Source organism: Saccoglossus kowalevskii, chromosome 8 (genome assembly GCF_978046115.1).
Source record: "Saccoglossus kowalevskii chromosome 8, keSacKowa6.1, whole genome shotgun sequence".
Lineage (NCBI taxonomy): Eukaryota > Metazoa > Hemichordata > Enteropneusta > Harrimaniidae > Saccoglossus > Saccoglossus kowalevskii.
The window spans coordinates 35,273,994-35,297,825 of NC_140648.1; the positions used below are offsets into that span (position 1 = coordinate 35,273,994).

The 23,832-nt window shown below is 35.2% G+C and overlaps 2 protein-coding genes across 3 annotated transcripts in view; one reads left to right on the forward strand and one right to left on the reverse strand.

Moving 5' to 3' along the window:
* The window catches only part of LOC144352630 (uncharacterized), a 30,543-nt gene extending 20,786 nt beyond the window's left edge, over positions 1-9,757 (reverse strand). The window contains exon 1 of the mRNA XM_085503005.1: positions 9,318-9,757. Coding sequence (XP_085359131.1) covers positions 9,318-9,615 — 298 coding nt within the window. The 5' untranslated portion in view covers positions 9,616-9,757. The remainder of the gene's footprint in view (positions 1-9,317) is intronic.
* Positions 9,758-13,450: 3,693 nt separating this feature from the next.
* On the forward strand, positions 13,451-23,832 carry LOC144352631 (uncharacterized). 2 transcript variants are annotated; one of them, XM_085503007.1, is made up of 10 exons: positions 13,451-13,713; positions 14,150-14,236; positions 14,849-14,943; positions 15,377-15,442; positions 15,842-15,947; positions 21,416-21,531; positions 21,990-22,081; positions 22,521-22,606; positions 22,731-22,863; positions 23,279-23,832. In XM_085503007.1, exons 1-9 carry the CDS (start codon positions 13,693-13,695, stop codon positions 22,860-22,862), a joined length of 801 nt encoding a protein of 266 aa, XP_085359133.1. In that variant the 5' UTR covers positions 13,451-13,692; the 3' UTR covers position 22,863; positions 23,279-23,832. The 2 variants fall into 2 exon arrangements, with proteins under 2 accessions (XP_085359133.1, XP_085359132.1); XM_085503006.1 differs by having other exon boundaries at positions 22,731-23,832.

Here is a 23,832-nt window from a genome sequence, read left to right on the forward strand (position 1 = left end):
TTAAACACCACATTTCCCCCACGATTCTGAATATATCAATGTGTTAACCGAAGGGAATAATTGCATTTTAAACTATCCATTAATACATTCCATTTGCTTCAAGTGACTGTGCAAACAAAGTCACTGCCGCTTCCTCTTGTCAAGTGCAATACATTGAGGAAGTAAACAGTGTATAAATACAATGAATTGCTAGTTTGCTTAAGCGCCATCTCCACTTAATGGTATTATTGGTCAAAATGAACGATTTACAACTCGAAATTTGCGTGCGAACAATATTTGTATTCGTTCTGCATAGATAGAACAATTGGTCACGTGACAATTGGTTTAGATATATTGCATTATTTAGTAATGATATAATTTAATAATTATGTTAGGAAATACTAAGATACTTAAAAAACGCCCACTGACAGTATTTTTGAATACTAAATCAATATAACTACCTAATTTGCACATCGATCAACCTGTCTACGGAGAAAATATTGCTATTAGCTTCTCTATGTGAAAGCAGATTACTCACCCTGAAAAGTAGTACATGCACTGTGCAATTTCATATGTCAGTTTATTCAATTTATTCACTAAGGACATCACTAAGGACAATAAATACAGCAAAATAATAAATTTATTGTGTTAAAATTGAATATAATTTCGCTTTCTACTTTCAAGCACGTCGTTATTGTCAGCTTAGTTTAAGTAATTATTATTTAAGAAGGGTCGCTCTCAAAGTATCATGGAGTGTCATCCACTCCACTGCAATAAGTAGCAGCCATACCCGCAATCTGTAAACGCGCTGCGTTGAACATATTAATTAGCCAGCCATCGCGATGCATTGCGGTCCATTTGAGAGAATTATGGTCAGTATTCACAATTTGTCGTCATTTTACTATCATTGCGAATTCATCCCTGCGAATTTGACAAATAACAAAAACAGCGTATTATTCAGTTTGTCAACTTTAACCGAGTAACACATCGCGCTAGTCTAGGTACCCGGGTCTCAAAGTCATTCCTACGTTTAATGCAATGAAGAATATTTCAATGACCATACGGAAATGCTGTGAAAACTCCTTGGTAGTCTTTTAACGGCTATCCATCATTTTGACGTCAGTTACACATCGAACACGACTAAGACAGTAGAAACCCTAGATAACTATACACATCAGAGCATGTATATATCAAGTACTGGCTATAGTGTTGTTTTAGTTTTGGCGACACGTTTTGAATGATTAATTGCGCAAATTAGTATGGCGGCATGCTCGTGTCGGAAAACCTTTTTCCAAGTTTCAACTATGTAAATTAAAATTCCACTCTTATTCAGTTTGTTGTAAAACATTGCTCGTGTCCGAAGTAGTCAGCCTTCGTTTACAATCTGCTTGACACCCGCCATAATTCTCTAGATATTAATAATCATCTATGATACAAACAATCCTTGGTTTAAAGATTTACCATTATACATCGCAATCATAATCTTTTTGTTTTAAATTATGAAGACGACATATGATCTTTAATCGAGCCCAAATCCTCCTAAATACGCTCCAAATTTGTGCTCATTTCTAAGTTATAAGAACGATTTGGAATGTTTTGATAACGCTATAACGATAGAAGTTTTAAAATTGTCCTTACTGACCGACCAGGTACTTAATAGTTTGACCTTGCAATGTTTTTGTTGGTTGTACCCAACATTTATTTTTGTAATAAAACCTAAATATATATATAAATGATTGCTGGATTGCTAAGTATCCTTCCCTTATAGCATATACAAGATGTTTACTTCTATATATGCGCACAAAAAAGTACACACATAAATGTCATCTGTTCTCGTCATGAATATAACTCATTAAAATATTAAAATTAGTATTTGGAATGTAGGAATATTCAAGCACAGCACATCCACGCAATCTCAGCAGTAACAATAACTGATAGGTGTATTGTATTTGTAAAAAGAAACAATGATATTCCTTAAGTGTCTCGCACGATGTGTTGTACAATAAATGTCACACAGACTATAATAATTGTTTTGTATCTATTGCTTAGTTTATACCCCGTATGTAACAATCTAAACAACTTGGCTCATAGAAAGAATATCACAACTATGCATTTACTACATTCAATGGGAGATCACCGAATTGACACCAGTGACCTCTCACCCTTAGAACACATATTATATTAATATAACCTATAATTTCTTGAAAATAAGTTAGCGGCCTCCAACGTTTTACAAAGTCATTATATTGACCACGAGTGTACGGCTTATTCTCGTTACCAGTGGGCTTTTATTTATATTCATTCATTCAGGGTTTATCTACACAGGAAGTGGTAAATTGAACTAATTATATAGACACGTTGCGAGGGAATCAAATATATTTGGTATATGTAAGTACGATGGACATGTGTGGAGCATACCCAAAGAAATTATAGTGTCAAATAAGCATGGTTAAACACATTAACCATTTTTTATTATAGTTTCTTAATTAGAACTGCATTTGTAAGTAGCCAGGTGAATATAACCATAAATGTTTTTGAAAACATGTTACTTTCTTGCGTCAGGAGTATGGGCAAAGTACATTGAATTGTATAATTAATGGTGCATTCATTTTATGCGTACATGTAGTGAAATACAAAAGATGTTATTGAAATTTATATTGCTCCGCGTTGGTGACACAGATGTGTGCTGTAGAGTAGTGCTGTGTACGTGAATATATACGGTTGGTGTCAGTGTCCTACCTGCACGGGCATTGAACCCAACCATCACTCATTATTAGTTGCTGGACAATGTTTGTATTTTTAGTCTCATGTTATCACATGTCACAGTCGTCTGATGCTAACAATGTAGTCAATGCAGCAATCCAATTAATTCACCACCAATATGCGTCGGTATATATAAACCAATGCTTGCATGCTTTTTTCCATTGCCGTATTTTCTGGTATTATCTGATTGTTTTTTTAAGAATAATAATATGATATGCCGTATTAATAATATTTTCTTTATTAAATAGAATTATTACACGAATTATTTTTATTATCTTCACGATTTAATTATTCTGTGCTGCCAAAGCAGTGTTATGGTTGTCAATAGTCTTTTTCCACAGAAGTAAACTTTTTTTTCTGAAGACGTAGAAGAATTTGTTAACTAGGATATTAACATTTGGTAATCAGGATATTTCATTTGAAATTCTCATAAATCTTCTAGTATATCCGCAAAAAGGTTATTAATGACAGCTGCACGGGAACGATCCATTGTGTCCAATTAGGATGTGTCCTCGTACTTACGTCCACCACATTTAATTGTGATTCTTTAGGTTGTTCACACTGCTGATGTTGATATTTATTTTCAGAAATTGTCGAGTTAGACATTAAGTAATTCCCTACAACAATCACTGATACCAAAGTTATAATCGGCAGACACAAGTTTCCCACCTTCCCGGCAGTCCGCAAGTTTGACCGTTTCTGTCTCGCACTTCGCCTCACACATCAGACCTCCTCGGAAACTCCGTACGTAATAGAATCAATAATCTTCAATTTGATGGAACATTCTTCCAAAACAATTCAGACAGCCCGATTATTTGGTTTAGTTTCAATTGGCAAGTATTAAAAAAAGTCGTTGAAATTGTAAAAGTTAAAACCAAGTCTGTTCTCGCATCACTAAACTCATTGCTCTACCATACGTGGCAGGTTGATTTCATAGACAGAAGAGCATTAAACCGAATTCAAACAATCCATTTTATTAATAAATCACCAAATTCCGATTTCGATAGCGTCTTTTATGTTGTACAAGCTTTATATCACTTGACGGTGTGTTATAAGAGTCGGCATAAATACATACAATTGTAATCCTCCTCTAATTGGCATTTCAGGTTACGTCCCTCCAATGCTCATGCCAAAATAGATGACCCAGTAACCACCGGCCCTCCCCTCGTACACTGAATATCCAGTCTTAATATAGACAACATTATGTTGTATCTGTCACTCAGCAATCCTTTATTGCCTTTACGTTTCTGTTTAAGGTACCTGAATCGGAAATGAATTGTGTATATAGCTACATCACGAGTGGAAATTCTATATATTAGTGAAAGACAAATATACAGCACTGGAGTATTGCGAATCCACCCAATTGACTGTTCAGTTACACACGTGCCCTACAGTTAGGACCCAATTTTTGTCACCTATCTGACTTGTCGCTATTGTTCTAACAGTCCACTAACCGTCGACAGTTTTTGTTCAGCATTTACTAGTACTCGCTCTTTGTTTCAAACATTAGCCGTGTACAGTGTCCGTTTTCTAGTAAAATACTGTTTTTTTAAACGATTTTGTATTCACATGATCGAAGTTAAGAGTACAACTTTTCCTCCTTATATAAAAATGGATAACACCCCGTAACAAATCGACGATCTGTGTGTGTGTGTGTGAATGTATGTATACTCCACTCAATGAGCTAAGCACAGTAAGCAGGTGGATTGTGGTTAAAAAGCAACGTGTAGTTTAGTTTGATATGTACATAGATCAGGTTCGATTTCTACAGGTAACTGGCCTATTTTCCTCCACAAAATATGTTACATAACACGTAAGCTGTTATAACATCCAATACACGATGGAGTTGCAAAGAAGCTCGCCAAATTCGCTGTATTACTTCGTTAAAGCAACGGCAAATCGGATGTTAACTGATAGTAAGGCAGTGGTCGTCGCACAGCGTGAGTTCGAATTTCCTGAAAACAAATAATGTATTTTACACGCGTTGTATGCGTCGCTATGAGTACCATATCGAACAGGACGCGGCGCGGCGACCACCAAACAGGCTGTTAACTACAATTAGTATCTGAGTTGCCTTACTTTAAAGGGCGGCAGTCGTCGCGCCGCGTCCTGTTGTGTAAAATACATTGTTTATTTACATGAAATTCGAACACGCGCTGCGCGACGACCACCGCGCTTTAACGAAGTAATACTGCGAATTTGGTATGCTTTGGTGTGTCTTTTTGCAGCCCTATTGTGGGCCGTGTGTTGTCGCAGTATGTGTGTGTGTTACGCAACCCCTTTTGTATAGAAGGATAAATGGCCAATGACCTTTAGAAATCGCACCTGAGCCATGTATTCATCGTAGTAAACTTAAAATTGACACCACAATAAAATTTGTGACATGTGTAACCAACGTCAGTTGGAAGACGAACGTAGTTAATACCAGGAACTGTTCAACATTCCAATTTCAGTAGAAAATTACCAGAAGCGCAGTTTACTAAATTAATTTCCAGTAAGTTGCTACTTACTTAAAATACATCAAAACTATTTCGGAAAATCAAACAAGGTCAATCTTAGGTGTCTTTTTCCTTGATTTGTATTTATTTGTGCGCGCCTGCCTGGGTTTTTCTTCTTCGTGTTTGTTTTTTTCGGCATATAACTTATATAGTTTTTGTAACCATTTCCACTCCCTCGGAGGGTGTTATTGAATAATCATACTAGAACCACGACCCCAAACAGGCCGTTAACTACCGTCAGCGTCCGCGTAACCGTCATTGAATTATCAGAAAATGCCAAAGTGTATAATCTCCCGAATCACGCGGTATCTCGAACTCTATGTGATCACGTGAGACCGTGCGTAGTTCTGCCGAGAGATGACGCAGTGCTCGAATAAACGAACTTCGTGATTAAACCAGTGTTGCTGTACTGCTGTGAAATATGGTCAAATGAAAATATTAATATGCAAAATCTGTTCAACTTCAATTTACCAATGAAAAAAATACACAACAATCTTTACAAATTTCTGTTAAACGTTAACTGCAAATAATCAAATATAGCTTGCCTTCAGGAATTAGGAAGATATCCTCTTGTCTTCTCAAGCATTGTACAGACAATAAAATATTGGCTCAGAATTTCTGACAAACCATGCAACAGTTTAATCTATGAGGCCTTCAGACTAGGTAAAGATATGGACTCAAAGGGGATAACAAATTGGGTGTCCCACGCTGAAAACATATTTAATATTACAAGAATGGACCATATGTTGGATACTGTGACAGAGTATAAAAAGCAGACAATTATTACATAGAATGATAAAACATAATTTTGATTTTGAAAATACGTGGAAGATGTGAAAACCCAATCGCATATATATCAACCAAACAGTAGAAGAGAGAAAATGCCACTACTGTCAGGAAAAACAAATAGAAGATGAAAGCCATTTTCTATTAAAATGTTCTCTCTATGACTATGTAAGAAACAAGTTCCTCGATACCACAAAGGTCATTACAACAATTGACAAATGAAAACTCTGTAGACTTTCCAAAAATCTAAAGATGAACAATCACTAATTCATTTTTCAAAATATATCTTTGAGTGCTTCAATTTAAGAAGTGACACTCATAAACAAAAAATACCAGCTGCCTTATAATATTTATAGTTGATATGACTCATTAAGATACCTTTTCTGTTTGTTTTTTTTCTAATCACTCCTTGTTCTCCTTGTTTTTTTATTTTAATTTTATTATGCTTTCATTTTGTCTTCAATTGTATTTTGTCTTGGCATTTTGTATGTATATGAAACTTTATTTATTATTATTATTATTATTATTATTATTATTATTATTATTATTATTATTATTATTATTATTATTATTATTATTATTACAAATGAATCTTATAAACGCCATACTTAAACAGAAGAATCAAAAGTGTTTTCGCTTCAAATTCAGCTTGTGACTATTTACAGCAATGATAGCCATATCATACACCACTGTATTTCCCAGCATCATGCTTTTCAGTTCCAAAAATGTTTAATATTTGTTAATAATTAACCCACCGAATCGTGAAGACATGTCGCATTAGAGTGGACGTATTGGACGCATAGATGCAATAGATACTAAAATGAAATAAAACAATGATTTAACAATCATGAATTCTTGTAACTAATATGTATATGTGTTATCAGACAGATAACAGGAGAACGACTAAATAAAATTGACAGATGACAGCAAGGAACTAGCGCTAGTGCAGATGGAACGGCATTTAGTTTTCCAAATGGATTACTAGTATATGAATGCTGTAGACATATAACTTGGTACCACCGTGAATGTAATTGCAGACTATCCATGCATATTTCCCCTGTGAACAAGCCATGTAATACAATTAGTATCGAGAGAGTGTTATTATTAACAAGTTTAAATAAATGCGATTCAGAAGTGAACTTTATCCACGGTGCATTGCACACTAGTCATTCCACCTCGCCGTGCATTGGTATTGAGTGATCTCTCCTCAAGGCCACAGTATCCATTTGAGTTCGTTTGAGTTGACAATATACTGAGTACATTAAAGTGGGCATCGATTGAATACAAATACTAAACTATATCGCCATAAAGACGACGGAATGCTAACAGTTCGTACGCTAAAGAGTGGTTTAAACAATCGATATCAATACACGTTGTTTTAAAGTATAGCCCAAGGTTGCAAACACGTTTCGTTGTAAGACGTAGACAATGTATTGCTTTTTAGTGTCAAGTATATTCGATTAATATTCCACATCCCCCGGGGCAGTGCAATAAAATAATGTCTTCGCTTCGAAGACAATTAGCTGGTGTAGCCAGACACTGTCGCGGTGTAGCTTGAGCACTTTTTGCTATGTAAAATACAAATAAAATAAATAATAGCATATATTATTATTTTGAACACTTTTGATGGCGTTCTATGACAAATATGAAAGAAAGGGGGAAAATGCTTTCATTAGTCTGCATTAGTGAACAAACAAATATGGAAGCTTTTAAGTCATAAATTGAGTCAATTAAAACATCAGTCTATTCACACGCATGCATTGACTGGAAAGCTTACTATAAACTGTTAAGAAAAATAATTCACTTACTACAAATGGTATTTTTTCTTTGTATTTGTTTCCTCACAAAACTCTTTCTTAGTGAACACAATAACGATTATCAAAGGAATAAACGGTGTAATTGGCGGAACATGTTGACTGCCCACGCTAACGTCTGTAACTGGTTGCGAAGGTAGTTATATAATTACAAAGTCATTAGTGTATATTAAGTAATTAACTTTGAATATATGCGTTTTGATAATAAGTATCAAACACGCACGCCATCTATGGTGATTATTAATTGGTAATATCAATGTGAACAAAACAACGTATTCGGTTTGAGATTTAGAAAGTAGCTTAGCGATCAAAGTGGATTGCATTAAATTGTAATGAGTCAACACTGAATACATTCACAGACATTATGGAATAAAGAAGGAAAACTGAGGTCCATTATTTGTAGTCCTTCAACTTTGCACGTACATTTGAATAATTGTTGTTAATTAGAAAGATAATGAATGAATTCCTGTTTTTTTAGGAACTTGCGTCAGTCACAGAAATATTAGTGAGACAATTATGAACCAATTGACAATTATTTTTATATCACTTTGTTTTCCATACCACGAGTACGTAGTATGATCAATGAGCTCTGCTTTTTTTTGGGGGGGGGGGTAAAACCCTAGACTCTACAGCCTACTGTAGTAAAACTAAACATCGTTTATGAAATGTCAAGTGTTTTTGATATGTATTTAGAAAATAAATATACTTTTATGTCTAGTGATAAATCCAAAGACGGTCATTTTAGAAACACTCCGTTACAGATATTTTTTCTCAAAATTCTAATAGTATAATAGCTTTGTTTTCGATTTTGAATCCAATTTATTATTATATGTACATTAGAATTGCAAAGCACAGCAATTACGAATTAATTTGAATTGTTTTCCTGTGCTTTCATTTTCATCTTTTACTCTGTCTATGTCGAAACCAATTCCGCTACTATTATTTCAAAAGTCAACAAATGAAACAAAATTCTATCTCTACGCCACATACTGTACAATAGATGTCAACCCACCATTAGTAAACAAAGAGGCGATTATCGGAAACATGTCACTAAAAGCAATATCACAATTAAAGTTTTCATAATTCTACTCACTGTCTTTTACAGACGTCATGACGGTAACTGTTGTATAATTAAACCTGTATTAACCCGCAACATGTAATTAGCTTGGAAAACGTGTTTTAATAATATGTATTCAACACACATGCCAAGATTGATTATCGATAATGTGCTAATATGCAAGTAAAATACAGGCAGTGTACACGATGGTACTATGAACACGTTATTTCATTTTTATTAAACGTTATTTCAGCTAAACCGATCGGAATTTCATTCCAGTGAACTAAAACTGTATTTAATCGGCGTTTTAATATCTAATATAATGTCGAGTTATGTATGTATATCGAGTATATATCGATAAATATTATTGAGTTGGCGCTGTCATCCCCATGGTGTATATCCGGTGTGAATACGACCTACCTTCATACGTTGAATCCAATTGGTAATATACATCGTTACAAGTTTCGAATAATCCGAAGTGCGTGGTTATGACATTCACATCGTTGGGTTCCGGAGATACTTCTTGGTTTGCCTCTGAGATATTGAATATTGCATCGGGGAATGGAGGTATGGTGGTTGTCGGAAGTACGGCAGCAGGTGTGCCTGTCCCGACAAGCCAGTATGACGTACCAACAGCAGCACCGAGACACACGCAGGCGGACACAGAGAGTACCACGGCGACAGCGGGTAGGTGATGCAAGTGTTTAGCACTGAGCATATCGTTGATTAAATCCACTTTTAGTGTCTGTTAACATTGTGCCAAAAATAAATTTCTCATGAACGCCATCGGACCTGTGGTCTACCTACATGATACTAAACACTCTACGGGGCCCGTCTACTTAAGTAGCTGTAATGCGACATATCACGTACTAGGAGACGAACACTGGCAACTCATTAATTATTCATGAACCATGCCTCCACTGACAACCAGCCAGTGAATACAGTGACGTAAGGACGCTGAATTACGTTTATTGTTAAAAAAAATATTGTTGCCATAGCAACGTACACATATATCTCGTTTGCCCAAAAAAGGACTGTCATGCCGGAATGATCACTGCCAGTGTCTCTTGTCGCGACCACTACCATAATAAGACGATAGATGTAATTGGACATCCACCATAATTGCGATGTGACGTGTGTTTGTATTCTTTCAACCACGTCCAAACAAGGAAACGTTAAGTTGGTACACTGAATCGCCGAGGGCGCCACCAGCTTTATTGCATTCGACAAGATGTCGCTCATGGCGCTCTTCGCTTTAATAATTCAGAGGATGTACCATCCAGAAGCCGTTATTACATTCACCTTTATTCAGTAATTTGACGTTTGAGTCATATAAATGGATATATTTACCTGGTCATGGACTGAAAATCTACACGATAATAAATTAATTATAGCATATTCAAATAATTATGATACGAGACATTCCCATAATTTAACTGTTTTTTCTGTGACACTGTCTCCAAGACATGTTTATCATATACTAAACATACTTTTAACCACTCACCATGTTTATGGTAAAAAAAAAAAAAAACATAAAAAATATCATGTCGTTGCTGATGACATAATGAAGTAGTTGAGTAAATATGTGTTGTTTCACGAATTAGAATTATATGATCTCTTCGTACTCATACTCGTATAATCAATGTATTTGCATCATGAAGTGGTACATCTATCTTTTCACCAGTTTGCGTTCAGATTGGGAGATTTGTGTGCGTGTGTCCGCTTCAATGAGTAGCATGCGGTTAGAAAATTTCAAGTCATATTGATTTACTTGTGTTACATACTATAAAGGGCGGTGGTCGCCACGCCGCGTTCTGTTCGATACCCATATACTTCGATACTCATAGCGACGTATACAGCGCGTGTAAAATACATTGTTTGTTTACATGAAATTCGAATACAGACAGCGCGACGGCCACCGCCCTTCATCTAACGTAAAACAGGTCGTTTCAGCTAGAATGTTACAAACACACAAAAACTGTACATTCCATTCTCCTTTTTATGGAGGTATTTTCTCTGGAAGCATTATGATGTTCGCCCGAAAATAGAAAGAGTGTCTGGAATTTCGTAATGTCGCCATTAATGTAGTGTGACATTTTCTTCAATTTTCCTGGCGAAATTTAGCTGTGGCCAGTGACTAGATTATTGCCATCTTGAATACGGCATGAAACGAAATAACAAGACCTTGTCTGTGATATATAGGGGCGTATACAATGTATTCAAAATACATTGGTTGCTTACACGTCAACGATCTTACCCCAATATAATGAATGATGCGATCTATGTTCAAGGTGACTCACAAATAGATTTGCTTAACTTGGTGTAATAGTTTAGTCCATAGTTGTAAGTAGTGACGAGCATTCCAAGTGTGTCAAAGAAATCAGCTTATTGTAGGTAAGGGCGCCCTCTTCGGTATGAATGAAAGTTTCATGTGATTCGGAAGTATAGTTGGAGACTACTAGTATATTGTCTTGATGTGAGGCTTAACATCAAATGGATTGGTGGGTCACGTTGTATATGACCGAGGGTGTGGTCGAAGTGAACCACTCTAGCACCGCTACGCCTAAAGTTTCGTTTTATACTTTATTTTTTGTTTATGGTTTGTTTGTCCTTGTAATTATAATGTTAAGTTATTTAATTAAATGTTAGTATTTCTTTAGTGGTATTTATATTTATAGTTTCAATTTTTTTATTTGGGTGGCGTCAGACAATTTGCTCTAAGTGCTTTGGGCAATGCGATGGGTACGGGATTCGAGGAGCTGTTTTCCCATTTATTTTTTGGGACATGAACCTTTTGAATGGGGGATTCTTTCTTTGTGCAAAACTTAGTTTTCCTTTTTTGAGAAAAAGTTTGAAGTGGAAATGCACAAACGTTTAGTGGATTAATTGGTCTTCAATTCTGTGATAATGCAGTACACGTATTTTTTCTTACGTACAACGTTTAGTTTTACATTTTTAGAAAGGAGTTTGGAAGTGCGGAATGCATGATAAGTTTAGCGGGTTTTTCGTGTTACAGTAACTTAGGTTTCATTTGTTGTGTGTGCGTGTTTATTTTTGAGAACTGTGGGTGAACGTTTGGTGCAACTTAGCTGTATATTTCATTGAATATTGTATCATTTCACATTTTATCTACTATTCTGCAAAAAAACTATTGGCTCAATGAGAATTCTAGAGAATTATTTAGTGTACAACTTGTCAGTGTAGGAAATTTGTCCAGATTACATACCAGACATCAGGGCTGGTAACTTTCAAAAGTTACAAGCCCTGCTAAAATGTTACCAGTCCCGCACATTTTTTTCAATTATTTTCGCACACACACACACACACAAATAAACACAAGTTGTATACAATATACTATGCACGGTTTATTTTAACAACAAAGTAGCTGTAGAGAACATGCATATTCAGAACATGATATATCAGATGTCTGTGTCACTGTTGCTCTCGGCTAGATCAGAAAAATCTGAACCCTAGTCAGAATTTAATCCAGCTACCAAATGAGCATTACCATCTGTTACAGCCTCGGAATAGATTGTCTAACCTGTCAACACTTTTACCATTCAACATTTCGATGATTCTATCAGCAGGAAGTTGCTTTGGTGGTGGAGCATTCTTTGCTTCGAATATCGATTTGGCTCGTTTATGACCAATTGACATTTCATGGCATGTAAGGGCATCATGTTTTAAGTTGGTACATCCCTTTCCGTACTTACGGAGTTTGTCTGGTATTTTGCGGTTTGATAACGGCCCGTAAATAGCCCGGCAGATACGGCAATACACCGTATGATTACCGGTGTCATCGGTGACCAGCCATTCTTTGAACACCGTCTTCCAGCTTGGAACTATTTTGCGAGTACGTTTTGACTGGTCATACTCCTTATTTGCCGCAATTCTATCGATGCTCGACTTCTGTTTCTTTGTTGGAGGGTCTATCTCCAAAAAACGATACATGTTGTACGCGAAATGAAAACTTTGTAAACAAACTACGCAACGATAGAACTGGTCAGGGGTCACCGGAAGTCTCACTGCACCATGGGAGATAGGACCTGACCCGAGGTCACGTACCTATTATTATGTTAATAAGTCAATGGATTCCGTGTTGTGGGTTGAGAATGCGTGTCGGCAAGTCGCGATGTGAGACGGCAATGCAATATTTTCATAGTTTTGGCTGATCACGTTTCTGTTTAAAATGTTTAGAGCACATATAAAGAATGGTAGCTTGTTTTTATTTTAATTTCGGCGGAAGAATGTGGTAACATGTTACCTGACCACCGGACAGGGAAGTTTGAAATTCAACCAGTCCGATACGAAAGTTAGCCGTCTCGGGCGTGCGGACGGACAGGAATTTCCTACACTGGACTACAACGCAAATAAGAAGTCTCCACTTTGTTGAATAGCGCATTGGATTGTGGGAAAACTAATGTTTATCAACACAAATGTAGCACATGCTCGGTGCGAAAGACCACCGCCCTTTAAGTAGAGTATTTATCATTTGAAGCAGTTTTTCTTTTCACGACAAACAGCGCCCCACACGATATATTATTTTCTACCCGGAAGTGAGCGGTCGACGGTTGTCATTGCGACCGTGACTGTGTTATTAATTGCAATGTGTATTTACATAGTCACCTCCTCTCAGATTCCCTATTGGCTGGTAAGACATGGAACGCAAGTAGGCAGTGTTGTTTAGATGACGAAATCCATAGCCAAAGGGTGAAATATCGGGCTTACCGGCGATTACGTCATACATTGTATGTAAACAGTGTCGTGTCAGTGGTTTGATTTCACTGTGCTAGTAATGGAATCTGTTATATACAAGGTAACCCATTTCACACAAATTAGTGTTAAAATGCATACGTCTTGTTTTAAAATGCGGTAATAATATTACATTTCTATATGTGGCACATAGAAATGCAACAGGTAGATTCTTGCCAGTAGCCGAGAATTACCGAGGATTTCATAGATTCGCTAAAGTTCCAAAATCAAATGATGCTATCAAGTCACTGAATCGAATGTACGATTTATTGGTTGTCGATTCGAAGATACATCAATGTCTTCAGTACCTGTTTAAACTATGACAAAATCGAAATTTTCAGTGAATAATTCCCCATTGAGATTCAATGGAGTGCAATTGATGCATAGTCACCTCTTGTTTGTTACCCCAATAGCCCGGTCTTTTAGCTCCTCGATTCCTTACGAATATTGACATTGCTACTGTTTTATTAATGTTACCACTGTTTATTTTTTATTTACAGGTGCTGTCGAAGGAAAGTTTGAATACTGATACAACTTTTCTCTCGGCTGAAGATTGTTACACATTATTAAAAGAAGATGTGGACCAGGTAATTAAAGGGAAGTGGTGGTCCTGCTGCACATGTGCAACATTTGTGTTGATAACCATTGATTTTCCCACAATCCAATGCGAAGTATAAGGTTTGACCTGGGTGTGACTTGCACTAATTACCGCCGGTGACTCCTTCGATACCTTCCGATCACCTAAAGAAATACCTAATTAAAGCTTGGTAGCGTCTCAGTTTGTACTTGTGGATCTGCGCAACAGATCGCCATCTTTGTTTATATGAGACCCACATACCGGTATCTCGCGCATATGTGGCGCAACAACTACCACCCTTTAATTTATTACAGATGGTTACAAAACCTTGTAGCAGATTTGATTAACCTGCAGTCGTTTTAAAATATATGAATACCCTGCATGACAATTAAAAATAACTTCCATAACTCACAGATTTCAGAGCATTGAGATATTATTATGAGATATATTCCCAGACTTTGTATAATTTTATATAAATAATATGAGGTGTTATTATGAGGATACCTCAAAGTATGCACAAAGACGGCACAGTGGAAGTATCGACAGACGTGCAGTGGAGGTCGATGCAACAGCGTACTGTCTGAGTTGGTATGTGAGTACATGTTGATCTGCTTACTTGTAGGAACTAAGTTGCCATGACGATGCTTTGAAAGCATATCCAAAATATCCACTGTATAAACGAATCGCTGGTGTATTTGAAGAATGTATAAAGACTGGGTAAATTACTTTATTTTCTATTTGAATCTGTTTTTCAAAATGTTGGGATTTACCTCACAGCCCTTCTCATATGTGATGATCTGTCTGTCTGTTTAGTCCTGGTTTTCAGGTTGCAAACTATCTTGTTATACCACATATTCCATTGTTTATATATTCTAAGTCACACTCAGCTGACTATGTCAATAGAGTAATTAATTTATTGGAAAATGGCACATTGCCAAAAAGACTCTGGGGTGTACCACCAGATTTTCTATTTTTTTGACAAAATTATATTTTTGACTTTTCATAAAACTGAACTGCATGACCTCATCACCATCAAACATCATTGCCACAATAGTATCAAAATAATTAATGAAATTTCAGCGGGGGTATTTCAACTAACAGACTGTTTAACATTTACAAGTCATTTATGTTATTTTTATTTTGTTGACAGAGAATGTTCATCACTGAATCTGCCACATTATGCTCTCTTGGATGAAAGTGAATACACTCAACAAAGGTACTGAACATGCAGTCATCATAAATAATGTAATAATCTCATTGAATGCCCTTTTTAATAGGAATTGATTTTGTAGTTTACTTGTGAAGGTGTCCATTTATAAATAGAAAAGTTTTGATTTGGACAAAATTGTTATTCATATCCTATAATTACTGATATGATAAACTACTAGGAATGTGTTATATTTTAAAAGTATTTACAATGAAATAAAATTATGCAAAAGTCACTGTTGACCAAATCCTTGTGGAATTTTTAAACACAATTACAGTATTTCACTTTATTTGATGCAGGAACTTGTTGTCCCAAAATAATTTTGTTGGGTGGATAGCATATTGGTTGCTTACATGGGGGTTGTATTATTATGATTACCGGTATATGATTGTACTAATTTATCCATAGGGCTGATAAAATGGCTGAAATGATGGCTAGCTTACAGGGAGGTGTATCACTTTGGGATGATTGGACAGATTCTGAAAAAGAATACAATATTAAAAAGATATTGAAGGTGAGGTAATATTCTCTGATTATGCATCATTATATTACATTTTTAGCTCCCGTGAAATGGAGCTTATGTGGTACCGGTATCTGTGACTCTGTGACTAAAATTTGTTCCTCTGATAACTCAAGATCTACAATTTCAATTCAAATGAAATTTGGCACACAGCTAATATATGATGAGTAGATGTGCTGATTAGATTTTGGTGCAATTCCATGCATATTAATTAGTCAATTATTGCATTAATTAATTTATAACTTAGAGTCTTTAAAGTTTCTTAACAAATATTTGACTCGGGTGAGTAGCCTAATTTGCATATTGCAATAACTGTCGCAAAAAAAAACTGGTAATATTTCATTGGAAGGTCTGCAAATTTGCGAATTTTAGTATATAATGATTTATTATATCATGATGGATGTTATTTGAGCAGATACAGCGACTAAAAACATCAAATGTATGCGAGTATGGGGAGTACGCATGCGCAGTTACAAGAGTGACGCGGACATTTTTTCAGTTTGACGAAAAAGCAGTACCCTTTCCGATTTTCATGAACACAAGTTCAATTTCACTTTGTGCGTCATATTCATCAAAAGACAAAAGCGAAGACAGATGCCGTACAACTTTCTGCCAATCTTGATTCGTAAATGTGCTGGTTACATGTACAGTGTTCTCCTCGGGCCTGCGTGGCTTAGACAATAGCCGCGTAACTTTCGTTTCACTCGCGATTCTGCAGTGTTCTCATCTGGTCTTTTAAGGGTATCGGGTCCGATACTGTTCTTTCTTTCCACGATACTGTTTCCCTCAAGCTGGGCCGTTTCCAGGCCATTGTTTTGCAATAATGAATCAGAACAGAAAAATTCATGTGAACTAATCGATCCTAACTTATTATCTGGATACTCGTATTAACCTCGTATACTGACCTTCACCGCTATTGCGATGCCGCAAGCAGAGAAAAGGAAAGCTGAATCCCCGCGTCTACACTTAATCCATGTATAAGGCAGACACCCGACAGCAACAGCAAGGAAGTTTGTCAGTTTTATTCAAGATATAAATTTTCTATTTTACTCATTGGAGCTACACAACGTCACTGAAAGCACTTCCAATGTGATCTAATTTGTAAACAATCTCTTCGCACACGACTCCCAGTGTCTTCTCCTCGAGCAGACAGTAATGTTTCACATTTGTTTTCGCATAGTTTCCATCTTACTCAAATAAAAACGAAGCAGTTGATTTCTATTTTACTTAGTGTTTATTCTTGTTTGATATTTTTAAACAAAAATGCACTCATTAAACAAATAGTAAATATGCGATTTTTTTGTTTTTGCCGAACGAGGACAAGGAAGACAAAATGGCGGTAGTTTTGTGTAGGTCTCATGCCACTAATTAACCAATGGCTGCTCGTAGCCCTCAATTTAAATGCCCAGCAAGAACCAATGAAATTTTTTAAATATTATTTTTCTCAGGTGCTCCCTGTTTGAGGCCGTAATCACCTGGGTCAGAGGTGAGACCAACATGTGGTCTTTTGTTTACTACTTAGCGGCTGTGTACCTGTGGGTTTATTCTGTGTGTTAATGGATGTTCTAATCTTGGTGTTTTTCCAGTGATTTCTCTTGGTGCAATCCAAATACAGTAGGTGTGTCTTGTTTACCTGAGATTTGCAAGAGTTTGACCTGGCCAACATGTTAGTTTTTTTCATATGGTTGATTACTGGCATGTTGATTTCCCATTTTTGAGCCATATTTTCAACTTTCTTCATCATTTTTATATAGCAATCTCGTCATATGTTAACATTGTCGTCTATGGAAATTCAATTAGTGGTATGAGCCCTGAAGTAACAGTTTGCCTAGGACCACCTGAGGTTGTTGTTATAACCATAATTATGGCTCTATTCACTGGAATTTAGTCATTTTTGGCAGGTCTCATCTTACATAACCAAAGTTTACTTTGACCTAATTATTATAAGTTTTGACCTCTCCTGACCTTGCATAGATCTGATAATTATGAGGTTGTGTGTTCAAGCACACATTTCATGAGATCAGCTCCATTTATTTGGCAGGTATAGTGCAAAGTAACTAGGAATCTTTTTTATTTTTATTTTACCACTTTTCTTGCTTTGTATTCAACTATTTAGACACAATGGAGTAATTTTTTATCCAGAAATGTTATATTTTGCTATGCGTTTCACCCATTTCTGTCAATCTCTTATATCTTGGTTGAAGATTTTGAAAATTTGTAATTCAGTATATTTTTTGCCCTAATCTTATTAATTGGCTGTGGTTGGGCTGTGCTCTGTAAATATAAATGTTTTTATTAAACTGGTCCAAAAATTTTATTCATTCATCAATGAATTATTTATGTCACCACTAATTTCAATGGCTCTAGGAATTCTGAGAAAAATGCTTAACCCCATTTTATGGTTTTTTTGTCTTATTTTCACATTATGGCAGACAAACTTAACAATTTGTAGTGCGGTCATTTCTAATGTACCCTATTCAAAGTTTAATGAGGTCAAAATCCCAAATATTTAAATAAATTCTCAAAATTGTGTTGTGTATCTTGTCACTGACAAGAGATTTGCATACTGTCAGTATATTAGCCAAGTATTACAACTCTTTCAATTTCACAATTATTGCTCTTTTCTCAGAATTTTTGTGAATAGTTAGCTAATTAGTCCCATCTTGAGTTTATTATTGAACAGTGCATGTAACCCCCCCCCCCAATTAATCAGAAATCCTGTTGATTTGAATTTAATTTGATCAGGGATGTGTAATACGAGTATTTTATATTTAGATCCTTTTCTTGTTTGTATATTTTTATTTTTATTTCTTTTTAAATCATAAAATTGTTTCGTTGAACTACTTTTTTTTACATAAGATTTGATTAAGCCTTTTATGTTGAGCAAATTCTATGTGTGGCCATGGTAAATCAAACCACTGTTGTGTTTTGGTATATCCAAGGTTGCCCGTCACAGGTCTCCGGCCTAAATGCAGATACCGTGGAATTGTTTTTTTGTTTTTAATTAATTGGAGAAATAATGAGCTGATGAATTGAGACTTTTGATTCAGTAGAATTTTTTTTTTTTAAATTATAGTGATAAACTACTTTTAATTGTCATTATTCTATGTATTATTTCTAGAAATTAATTAAAATTACTAATCATGCCAAACGTTGGTCTGTACTTGTTTGTGGTGAATGAGAACATTATATTTTACAGTACTGCATCTAATAATCAGGCTTATATTCATTGCCTACCATCTATTTTGGTGTTATGCTGAGTGTGTATGTTGCCACTTTCTACAACTAATTGTCTGGGTATAGGGCGCCACCAAGTGGTAGATTTTGATAAATAACTCCCAGGGTTTAAATTTTGGGGATTTTTTTTGCACAGGAAATTACTCGTCTAATGATATTCCATCATATATAAGATCAACAAGAACTTTATTAAACCTTCTTATTTCTCTGAAGGTCTCATGCCACTAATTAACCAATGGCTGCTCGTAGCATCATTTTTATATAGCAATCTCGTCATATGTTAACATTGAGCCCTGTAGGGTCGATCGCGATCTTCGGTTTGTATCAAAAGCACGTCTCACAAATGAAATTTTTTTTTTTTCGAGCGATAATTTGATAGCAATTAAACAAATTTCAAACGTTGGCGTATGTAAGGGCTGGATCACTTACTTTCAAGGGCTCAAAGTCTGGACGAACATTAAACTACGATGTTTTTATTTATCTGTTCTAGGTATGTTGTACAGACTTTTTATTTGTACTATTTTGATGATTTAATTTCAAGAATCTGTCAAGGAAACAATCTGTCGTTACTTTACATGTTCACGAAGGTTTAATTTAGCAGATTTTACTTGTCAGCGAAAATAGCAAAATTTTCCCATTGCGTCAGGAAGATCTATCCCGATTTGCTGCACTGAGGTTAATTGCGGTTTTTACTACTTCATCACTAATGACACTAATTACCAAGAATTAAAAAAAAAACAAGTGAAATTAAGTCGCATTGGGAAAAAAACATAAGAAAATCAAAGCAAAAATTATTCAACTGCAGACGAGACAAACCCCGACCTCTAGAAATACCTCATTCATAGAGTGCCTCATTAGTGCCCTTTGTTTACAAGTATAGTGTCCTTGCATGTTTTTCAAAATGCCCATATCAAAATCATGTGTTTCCATATACAGTATGTCATAGATTCTCAGACATCTTGATCAATTTTATTGATGGATCGACCTACATGCAATTACATTTACTTATTAGGCAAAGCCTATACCTTTATAATACATGCTCTGATCACATGGGAGCTATTTACAGTTTAACTTTGATTTATTTATTGTTGGTCAAAATTTGCATTGCGCAATGTATTTGTTGCATTATTTCAATTGTTTTTCAAAACACCGTACACATACATAGTCAGGCCAAGTGATGGACTAAAGACAATGGTTTTTATTTGTATACTGATTAAAACTGTTTGACATAACAAAGGGTTATGAATAATTTAGTGATGCGATCTTGTTTAAGTTATCTCTCACTCCCACTGAAATTGCTCAGTTTTGTTCCTTTCTGGTTGATAGACGATCACTTTTTTATAGAATAACAGTTCTAGTAGATCTAAAACTTGTACATGTATTTTTATAAAGCATACATTTGACGATAGATTAGTCAAAGAAACATTTTATGTTTTTTACGAAAACTAATTTTGACTATCACTGCTATTAAAAATGTTACTCTTGCACCATTTTTTTTTCTGCTATTCACATCTAAATGGGTTAAGAAATGACAGCTCAGATGTTTTTATGTACTTCTGATTTTGCTTCCTCATAGCAAATAGTTACAATGTACTGCAGAATTATTTCAGATACTTATGTAATTATCCATTTTTGTTTTATTGTTTTAATTAATTATAAGTTACAATGAAAATCATTATTAATTGTTGTTGTTTACATTAATATTTCCTAATTACTATTATATATGCTACATAACTAACTATACGCCATTAAGGTACCAGAGATTATAGGTTACATATGATACAAAGGTTTCATTCTCGTAAATAAATGTTTATCCTTCTGCATTTGAAAAGCATGAACACCTAATTTTATGAATTAATTAATTTCGGCCCAACCAAAATTTTTGCAAAAACATTAGGTTGAGATGTTTTTTTTTTGGTCAGTGGTATTCAGTGAAGAGCACCATTATTCTGTGTTTGAAATAAGCACTGTTAATTATTGAACAACTGAGCATTGAATCTGGTCTCCTACCGATATTAAAATTAACAATTAATAGCAATAGGGTGTCCAAACTTTTATTATTTAAGTATGTCTACATTTTTAAAATGAGTGTTTTACATGAACCAAATCTATCACCAGTTTATTGACGTGTAAATCTGCAATTATAAAAGACTTCAGTGATGACTAAATTTCTTGTATCAGACTAAGCGTAATCATGATAAATATCTTTCATGTTTCATTATTAGAATCTTGGAAAAAGAGGGATAATGGATTTGCTAGGGATGAGAAAAACTGTCGGTAGCGTTGAGGTGTTTCCACTGCCAAAATCGTCTCTCATCAAGAGTTTCAATTTACAAAATAAGTTAGTGAATTACTTATATTTATTTAACACTGATTGAAAAAAAAGTATAGATGCTACAATGCAATTATAATTTTCAGATTTTCAAAATAACTAAATTTGTAAAATGCAGTCACAGGTCATTTTATTTTTGACACTGAACTAGACTTTGACAAAGCTTGAATTAGTCTTTGACCTCTATTCTGCAGAGCAGAATTCGTTGATGCAGTAATTTCTATATGGGTCTGGGGCATTGTATACAACATGCTAAAAATATATTTTTTTTTTCTAGATTTACCATTGTAAATGCCTAATACTGTTCCTATATTTTACACAAGACCTGTGATTACATTTCAGTGCTTTGTAGTAAACCATGGAATCGTCTTTCCAGAGAAAATTACAAAACATTGGTTTTATCAGAATTGTTGTTATTATTTCTTGTACACTGTGCACTAACCCTGCATTTCATGTTAATTTCAAAGACCGAGCAGTATGTTAACAGTGGGGGCAAGAGCTCTAACGAAACATTGTCATCGTGATGAGACATCAAGCTGGTGGGGACATGTGAGTGGAAGTAGGTATTAACTCACATCATGTACAATGTACAATAATTTAGAATTGAAACTTCAAATAGATAAGCATCTTGGCAATGCACAGATTGGTGATGAGCCTCATGTATTATTCGATTATTTAGTCCTGCAGACAATTTATTTTTTGATCTGAATAAAAATAACAAAAATGAATTTTCAGTAAAACTGAAGTAAAATTGTTATTGTTATGCATTTTATTATTAAAGCTACTGTATATTTTACCGTGGCAGGCATTTATGTGTGGCCAGTGTTAGAAACAATTTTATACAAAAAAATTGTGTCATATGTCAATGTTAATTTCAGTCTTGTTAGAGCTGGAAGGTGAATATCCATTTTTCTAGTTTGATAATCCATTATACTAGTATGGCAATAGCCATGGGAAGCGCCCTCTATGTTAGTATATCATTTACTTTGTTTTTACAGGTGAAGAAGTGAAAAATACATATGGCAATACAGTGTTACATCGAATTCTTAATGATGCCTCATGGATTAATATTCACTGCCTGCCTGTGAGTTTCAGTTATTACATTTATTTATGTGTTTATTGGTTTGATTTTAGCACTGTTACAAAACAGCATATCATTTTTTTTGTCACAGCTTTTAGCTAAATTGTTTATTTATCTATACATGTAGGGGGAACTAGCTGTAATTGAAGTGAGGACTTCAGAAGGTTATGGTGCCCGCTGGACAAGTGATGGTAACAGTTTCAGGGGATTCTTAGAACCACAGATGAAGGACGGTCACCAAGTGGGGTGGAGGCATTAGTGTAATTTATTAACTATATCTCTCAGGTTTGAAATAGAAATTAGAAATCAATGTCAGTGGCTGATTGTTGGCAGCTTTGCAGTGAAGATTTTTAATGAAAATTAGTATGTATTGTTCTTGTAATTGTATTACCATGGTGACTGTTATTGAACAGAGCATATTATGGTATCTATAATTTATTACAATTATGTCAGATGGTATTCTCGGGGGCAGAGCTACGTCACCAGATGTTCCACGCTGCTAAGACGCACACCATTGTACCATGCATTTCTATAGGCTCTATGCGCGCTGCTGTGGAACTCTGGTCGAGTCGGTGAAAATTCGAGAAAACAAAACAAACTCAACTTTGCAGTAATTCTGAACAACCGAATTTATATATGTTACACACGCAGGGCTAATCTTGTTGCACTTTTCAGGGGAGTCTCAACAACCATCCCAAAGTATCAATTTCTGAGAATTTTCAGCCTTTATTTTCACAGCGATGATTGTCAGGCGGTGAAAATGCCCGGATGTCCACCCGAGGATAAAGTGGTACAAGAGATACTTTATGCAATAAAAATGAGAATTACAGATAAAATAAATACATCACATTACATCTGCTGAGCTTAGTTGAAGTCTTTATTTATGTAGTAAATTGAAAAATACAATCTTAAAGTTCGGCTTCCCCATCACCAGGATTGCACCAGTGCATCATTGGAAATTGTCACTAAGAGCTTGGATTATGGTATAAAGCAAAACTATCAATGTGAAACCCAAGTTTCCTCACTTAGTCAGAAGAATTGATTTCATCAGAGACGATGCGAAAGCATGATAAACGCTTATGCTTACCATATTTTGAGTATATGTGTATCACTTCAGTTTTCCTGTCATTCAAATACAACCTGTTTGACACCATCTATTTCTAAATTTCATTAATACACGTCTCAATAACAGGTTTAATAAATTCAGCGTTTTTACGCTTTTCCTGCAA

What these genes read in the sequence shown, in the direction of transcription:
- LOC144352631 (XM_085503006.1), top strand. Translation starts at nt 13,693, where the DNA reads ATGGAATCTGTTATATACAAG. An exon ending in AGTTTCAATTTACAAAATAA is followed by an intron (nt 21,532 to 21,989) that starts GTTAGTGAATTA and finishes TTAATTTCAAAG; the next exon opens with ACCGAGCAGTATGTTAACAG. An exon ending in TTAATATTCACTGCCTGCCT is followed by an intron (nt 22,607 to 22,730) that starts GTGAGTTTCAGT and finishes CTATACATGTAG; the next exon opens with GGGGAACTAGCTGTAATTGA.